This window comes from Colobus angolensis, unplaced genomic scaffold (assembly GCF_000951035.1).
Source record: "Colobus angolensis palliatus isolate OR3802 unplaced genomic scaffold, Cang.pa_1.0 Scaffold16, whole genome shotgun sequence".
In the NCBI taxonomy this organism is placed as follows: Eukaryota; Metazoa; Chordata; class Mammalia; order Primates; family Cercopithecidae; genus Colobus; species Colobus angolensis.
Window position 1 is genome coordinate 23371266 of NW_012114710.1, and position 8184 is coordinate 23379449.

Genomic DNA, 8184 nt, shown 5'->3' on the forward strand with positions numbered 1-8184 from the left:
AAGGTCCCACCTCTTAATATCATCACAATGGCAATTAAATTTCAACATGAGTCTGCAAGGGCACAAAATTCAAAACACAGCAGCAAGCCAAGGAGAGAGGTCTCAGGAGAACCCAATTATGCAGACACCTTGATCTTGGACTTCTACCCTCCAGAACTGTGAAAAAATAAATATTTGTTGTTTAAGCCATCCAGTCTGTGGTATTTTGTTATGGCACCTGAACTAATTAAGACACTGTAGCCCTGAATCAGTGGCTCAGGCCTGTAATCCCAGCACTTTGGTAAGCTGAGGCAGGGAGATTGCTTAAGTCCAGGAGCTCAAAACCAGCATGGACAACATGGCAAAACTCCGTCACTACAAAAAATTTGAAAATTAGCCAGACATGATGGTGCAGGCCTGTCGTCCCAGCTACTTGGGAGGCTGAAGTGGGAAAATCACTTGAGCCTCAGAGTTTGAGGCTGCAGTGAGCCATGATTGTACCATTGCACTCCAGCCTGGGTGACAGAGCAAGACCCTGTGCTTAAAAAACCATACAGTTAGATGCCCAGCAGCTTGACCAAATGGAAATTTATTTCTGCTTTTTCATGGAGATCATCGTCACAGTGAATCAGAGGTTGTTGTCACCAACGCCCTCACAATAGTACCTAGTGGAATCACAATAGTACCTAGAGGAATCAGTGCTTCCCACAGGTAATGCATTTTTGGCCTGGCGGGATGGATTCTCTCAGGCCGGGAAGACAGTCATACATATGGCAGTGGGGATGGCAGCAAGCAGCATCTTGCTACAGATGTGTATTCCAGTGGCTTGTCCACAGTCCCTTTGTCAGTGGGGCAGCAGGAAAGGACCACAGGATTTCTCAGAGAGAAAGAAGGAAGATCCTCCTTCATAAAGTCAAATCAAATTAGCCGGGCATGGTGGTGCACGCCTGTAATCCCAGCTATTTAGGAGGCTGAGGCGCGAGAATTGCTTGAACCCAGGAGGCAGAGGTTGCAGTGAGCTGAGATTATACTACTGCACTCCAGCCTAGACAGAGTAAGACTGTCTCAAAGAACAAAAAAATTAGAAAGTCAAATAAAAAGATAAACCAATGGTGATGGTTTCACAGCAATGTGCATATACTTAATACAATTGAGCCAAACACTCAAAAATGATTAAAATGTGAAATTTTAAGCCAGGTGCAGTGGCTCATATCTGCAATCCCAGGACTTTGGGAGGCCAAGGTGGGAGAATCTCTTGAGCCCAGGAGTTCTAGACCAGCCTGGGCAATATAGCAAGACTCCATCTCTACAAAAAAATTAATAATTAGGCCAGCTGCAGTGGCTCATGTCTGTAATCCCAACACTTTGGGAGGCCGAGGTGGGCGGATCACCTGAGGTCAGGAGTTCGAGGCCAGCCTGGTCAACATGACAAAACCCTGTCTCTACTAAAAATACAAAAATTATAGGTGGTGGGCACCTATAATCCCAGCTACTCAGGAGGCTGACACAGGAAAATCGCTTGAACCCGGGAGGCAGTTGTTGCAGTGAGCCAAGATCACGCCATTGCACTCCAGCCTGGGCACCAAGAGTGAAACTCAAAAAAAAAATAATTAATTAATAATTAGCCAAGTAATTAATTAACCAAGACACATGGTGGCACATGTCTGTAGTCCCAGCTACTAGAAAGGCTGAGCTAGGGGGATGGCTTGAGCCAGGGAAGTATAGGTTGCAGTTAGTGGAGATCATGCCACTCACTCCAGCCTGCACAACAGAGCAAAACCCTGTCTCAAAAATAAATGATAAAAATGATAAAATGTGAAATGTTTTTAAAAGACAAATTGAGTTATTGTTAAGAAAAGACTAAAAGCTAAATAATAATACAAAATGTTATGTCCATAAAGATCATATAGATAGTGGCATAAGCCGGGTGAGGTGGTTCATGCCTGTAATCCCAGCACTTTGGGAGGCCGGGGTGGGCGGATCACGAGATCAGGAGATTGAGACCATCCTGGTCAACATGGTGAAACCCTGTGTCTACTAAAATACAAAAAACAAAAATTAGCCAGGTGCTGTGGCATGCACCTGTAGTCCCAGCTACTCAGGAGGCTGAGGCAGGGGAATGATTTGAACTTGGGAGGCAGAGGTTGCAATGAGCCAAAATCATGCCACCGCACTCCAGCCTGGCAACAGAGCAAATCTCCGTGTGTGCGCACACACACACACATGCACACACACACAGAGTGGCATAATTCACACATGGTACAAAAGGGCCAAAGGAGGAAAGGGAAGTGGGGGCCAAGTAGAGTAGGAGCCTTGCTGGAAGAGCGGAATGCAAAAGGATCTTGTAGCATAGAGAGATTTTAGAGATACATTGAGAGGGAATTCAGTGCAACCCACCAGGAGAAGAAGGGCCATGGTGTATGACTGGCCACATTCCTAAGTCTCCTTCTCACATGTGGCAATTATCCCAATTTCCCGAAAGTCACTTTATATTAGCATTTGGCAGAGCATTTGGCAGAGCATGTTAACTCAAGAGAGTTAACATACCCTCCAGACTAAAAACCAAACAAACAACAAATGAAATTGAAAATGTTGTGGTTAAACAGGTACTTTTACTGCAGAACTTCTCAGAACTCAAAGTACATCTGTAAATATCTCCCAGATGATTAGGCCATAGATCCTATTTTCCCAAAAGAATCTTAAAGAACTGGTATTTTGGGAAGCACCTCTTTAAACCTTCCGGATAGTGCCAGTGGGTGGAAAAGGGTAGCCAACCCATGGTGAGCTGCATGGTGGAAAGTACCGAACCAAGACAGCTGTCAGGCCTGACGCTGTGCCTTCAGACCGGAGGATGCTTGCTAATGAGCAGCTGGGGCAGCGGACAGTGATACAGCCAGTGAATAGCATTAGGGTATTAGGTAGACTCCAAAAAAAAAATTAAGAGTATTGTCTTTACGTGACCCTGTGCTAAAAAACTTCACCTCACAACACCCTTATCAGGTAGGCTATAAAATCACCTTCACTTTAGTGCTAAAAAGGCTGGAGTACTTTGCTTAAGGTCACACAGCTAGTGACAGAAACAGGCTTACATCCAGTTAGGGAGATGATTCCAAGAGCCCTCAAAAGTCACAGCTTGGAGCAGAAATCAACTACAGGAAGCAGCTGGGACTGCTCTACCATCTCAAGAAGAAGAACTAGTAAGTGTCAAGGCTGAGGCGAAAGCTCAGAAGCAGACGGTTTTACTGAAACTGGGCAGAACCCAAAACTGGGCTCAGGGTAGAGAAAGATGACACAGGGAACAGAAGCACTTGGAGGTCAAGCACAACACAGTTTAGAGACTCGCGAGCTCTGTGAGGGGTCGAAAAGATTCTCACGGGGCAGCTGCCAGCTATTGCTTTTCCTGCTGGTGGCGTCTGCCACAGCAGCTGGAACACACTGACATTTCCTGTGTTCCAGCCACAACAGTGTAAGGTTCTTGTGAAACTTACCCTCAAAATAGTTGATGCTACAATTATTTGTTTTGCAGTTTTACTTACCACAGTAGGTGTATGAAATACTTGCGTCGGATGAGTTGCAGACCCAATAGTGCTTCTGAGCTTCAGTAAATATGGAAGAAAATAGGGTGGAAAAAAACAGAAATGGTAACATGATTCAATATCTCCAAAACTTTACAAATGCAAAGAGGATCAATAACTAATCATCAGACTCTTCCTTTTCAGTAAGCAGAAAAGATTTAGCTTAGTCATCAGTCACATGATTTCTGAGTTCCTATCCAACTGTTTCCTCTTTTTGTGTGTGTGTGTGCTTAACATTTGAGCACTTCCTGCAAAGGAAGAGAGAAAAACGATTTAGAATGTACTCTTCAAACACTTACTGTAAATGAGTGATCAAAGCCTTAAAAATAAAACAAGACACTTTGGCCAGGTGCGGTGGCTCACGCCTGTAATCTCAGCATTTTGGGAGGCCAAAGCAGGTGGATCACTTGAGGTCAGGAGTTCAAGACCAGCCTGGCTGACGTAGTGAAACCCATCTCTACTAAAAATACAAAAATTAGCCAGGTGTGATTGGCGCATGCCTGTAATCTCAGCTATTCAGAAGGCTAAGGAAGGAGAATCACTTGAACCTGGGAGGCAGAGTTTGCAGTGAGCCAAGATGGCACCACTGTACTCCAGCCTGGGCAACAGAACTCCATTTCGAAAAAATTTTTTAAATGAAAAATAAAATAATATAAACAAGACACAGTAGGTGTATGAACATCAACTGTAACAAAACCAGTCCCTAGGTCCCCCTGAAAGTCTCAATAGACAGGAACTCCTTTTCCCTCTGCATTGCTCTTCTCTCCCACAGCTCTGTATACCAGCAGTTCCCAACATTTTTAGCCTCAGGGACCAGTTTCTTGGAAGACAATTGTTCCACAGACTGAGGGGATGGGGAGGGATGGTTTCGGGGTGAAACTGTTCCACCCCAGATCATTAGGCATTAGATTATCATAAGGAGCATGCAACCTAGATCCCTTGCATGTATACTTCATAACAAGGTTCCTGCTCCCCGCTGGGAATCTAATGCTGCTGCTGGTCTGACAGGAGCTGGAGCTCAGGTGGTAATGCTCGCTCACCTGCTGCTCACCTCCAGCTGTGCAGCCCAGTTCCTAACAAGCCACAGCCAGATTCCTAACAGGCCATGGACTGGTACTGGTCCATGGCCCCCAGGGGATGGGGACTCCTGCTTTATAAAACAAATTCTCAGCCGGGCATGGTGGCTCATGCCTGTCATCCCAGCATTTTGGGATACTAAGGCGGGTGGATCACTTGAGGTCAGGAGTTCAAGACCAGCCTGGCTAACATGGTGAAATTCTGTCTCTACTAAAAATACAAAAATTAGTGAGGCATAGTGGCGCACACCTGTAGTCCCAGCTACTCGGGAGGCTGAGGCAGGAGAATCACTTGAACCCAGGAGGCAGAGGTTGCAGTGAGCCAAGATCGGGCCACTGCACTCCAGCCTGGGCGACAGAGTGAGACTTGGTCTCAAAAACAAACAAACAGGCGGGGCGCAGTGGCTCACCTCTGTAAATACCAGCACTTTGGGAGGCCAAGGTGGGCAGATCACCTGAGGTCAGGAGTTTGAAACCAGCTTGGCCAACACAGTGAAACCCTGTCTCTACTAAAAATACAAAAATTAGCCAGGTGTGGTGGCAAGTGCCTGTAGTCCCAGTTAATCAGGAGGCTGAGGCAAGAGAATTGTTTGAACCCAGGAAGTGGAGGTTGCAGTGAGCCAAAATCATGTCACTGCACTCCAGCCTGGGTGACAGAGCGAGACTCCATCTCAAAAAACAACAATAACAACAACAAATCAAATTATCATGGCCCAGAGAGCTGCACCTATGGATCTGAAGTGAACAGTCTCATGGGAACTATTTCTTTTCAGCAGCATGTTTAGTTACAGGACACAACAGGGTCAGATAAGACCCCAAACAGGGAACACTAGCTGTAATTCTGTGCTGTGGGCAGGGACTCCACCAGTCTTAATAATGCATTCACCTACAACAAGCTAGACCTCAAGAGAACATTTTGAGTCCTAATAATGAAATGTTATCATTTTGTTGTGACATGTATTTCATTTCAAAACTCTTACTCCATTTTAGAAAGTCAGCTATTCGTTTAGATATTTTGCTACTTGAAATCCTTTATAGGATATAGTTTAGGGTTAGTAGCCAAAAATGGCATGGAATTTTGGCTAAAAATCTGCACACTTAAGAAGAAAATAATCATATGTTGGTAAAAATATTTTACAACAGAAGTGTGTTTCTTTCCATTTTTTTAGAGACAAAGTCTCACTGTGTTGCCCAGGCTGGGGTGCAGTGGTTATTCTCAGGTGTGATCCTAACACACTGCAGCCTCAAATTCCTGGGCTCAGCTGGGACCACAGGTTTGAGCTATGGCTGTTGGCCCTGCCATTTTCAAAAATGCAAAAGTCCGAGGGAGGAGGGGGAAATAGGGAGTTGTTCAATGGGCATAGAGTCTCAGGTTGACAAGATGAAAGAGTTCTAGAGATGAAAGAGTTGTTGCACAACAATGTGAATATAGTTAACACCACTGAACTCTATGCTTAAAACTGGTTAAGATGGTAAATTCTTTAAAAAACACAATTTTAAAATAAATTTAAAAGATGGGAAAAAAAGGCAAAATCCCATGAACACCCTTAGCGGTCTCAAAATACCATTTCCCACTATAAGCAACCAGCACTCCTTGGAGTCTGGGGTAGAAAATGTACAAAATGAGCCTAAAACACTTTGTTATATTAGATAACCAATTTGAAGATGGTTCCACTGACCAAAGATAGGTGTTTCTAGTTTCCTGTAATGGCTGTAACAAATTGCCAAAAGATTTCATGGCTTTAAACAACACAGCCTGGGCACAGTGGCTCATGCCTATAATCCCAGCACTTTGGGAGGCCAACGCGGGCGGATCACCTGAGGTCAGGAGTTCGAGACCAACCTGGCCAACATGGTGAAACCCCATCTCTACTAAAAATACGAAACCCCATCTCTACTAAAAATACAAGAAATGAGCCAGGCGTGGTGGCAGGCACCTATAATCCCAGCTACTTGGGAGGCTGAGGCCCGAGGATTGCTTGAACCCAGGAGGCGGAGGTTGTAGTGAACTGAGACTGCGCCACTGCACTCCAGCCTGGACGACACAGCAAGACTCCATCTCGGCCGGGCGTGGTGGCTCAAGCCTGTAATCCCAGCACTTTGGGAGGCCGAGACGGGCAGATCACGAGGTCAGGAGATCAAGACCATCCTGGCGAACACGGTGAAACCCCGTCTCTACTAAAAAATACAAAAAACTAGCCCGGCGAGGTGGCGGGTGCCTGTAGTCCCAGCTACTCGGGAGGCTGAGGCAGGAGAATGGCATAAACCCGGGAGGCAGAGCTTGCAGTGAGCTGAGAACCGGCCACTGCACTCCAGCCAGGGCGACAGAGCAAGACTCCGTCTCAAAAAAAAAAAATTTAAAAAAAAAAAGACTCCATCTCAAAAAACAAACAAAAACTGTAAATGTATTCTCTTACAGTTCTGGAGGTCTGAAGTCTGAAATCAGTTTCACTGTACTAAAGTCAAGGTGTCAACAGAGCTGTTTCCTTCTGGAGACTCTAGGGGAAGAATATGTTTCCTTGCCTTTTTCAGCTTTTAGAGCTACAACCCTTGTATTTCTCCATCTTCAAAATGTATCACTTCAATCTCTGCTTCCATCATCCCATCACCTTCTTTTTTTTTTTTTTTTTTTTTGAGCCTCCTCCTGTGGTCAAGCCTGGAGTGCAGTGATACAATCTCAGCTCACTGCAACCTCTGCCTCCCAGGTTCAAGTGATTCTCCTGCCTCAGCCTCCCGAGTAGCTGGGACTACAGGCACACGCCACCACACCCAGCTAATTTTTGTATTTTTAGTAGAGACGGGGTTTTGCCATATTGGTCAGGCTGGCCTTGAACTCCTGACCTTGTGATGCACCTGCCTCCACCTCCCAAAGTGCTGGGATTACAGTCCTGAGCCACTGCGCCTGGCCCACTTCATCACCTTCTGCTCTGATTTCATGCCTCTTTCTTATAGGGACCCCAGTGATTACAGTGGACCCAGCTGGGTAATTCAGCACAATCCAAATTAAAATCCTCAATTTAATCACATCTGCAAAATTCCTTTTGCCATGTAAGGTAATATTCACAGCCTCCAGTGATTAGGAGGTGAACATTTTGCACCATTATTTAGCCTATCCATATGACTATATGAACATTAATAAGATAGTAATTGCAATAAGTTGAAATACTTTAATATATTTAAATCCATAAGCTCATAATATTTTATTTATCATTTTTGTGAGACAGGATCTACCTCCTTCACCCAGGCTGGAGGGCAGTGGCATGATCACAGCTCACTGCAACCTTAAACTCCTGGGCTCAAGCGATCCTCCCTCCTGAGCCTCCAAGTAGCTGGGACTACAGGCATACACCCCTATGCCCAGCTAATTTTTTTAGTTTTTTCTTAGAGACAGGGTTTCACTATGTCACCAGGGCTGGTCGCGAACTTCTGGCCTTAAGCAATCCTCCCCTCAGCCTCCCAAAGTGGTGGGATTACAGGCATGAACCACCGTGCCCAGCCTCATAACATATTTTTTAAGTCTACTTATCAACAGATTATGCTAGGAAACCAAATCT

At 45.2% G+C, this 8184-nt stretch overlaps 1 protein-coding gene across 2 annotated transcripts in view; it reads right to left on the minus strand.

Annotated features, from left to right (window-relative positions):
- LY96 (lymphocyte antigen 96) overlaps positions 1-3741 on the minus strand; it is a 41811-nt gene extending 38070 nt beyond the window's left edge. For both annotated transcript variants that reach the window (XM_011937182.1, XM_011937183.1), the window contains exon 1: positions 3516-3741. In XM_011937182.1, coding sequence (XP_011792572.1) covers positions 3516-3627 — 112 coding nt within the window. In that variant the 5' untranslated portion in view covers positions 3628-3741. The remainder of the gene's footprint in view (positions 1-3515) is intronic.
- Positions 3742-8184: the final 4443 nt, after the last annotated feature.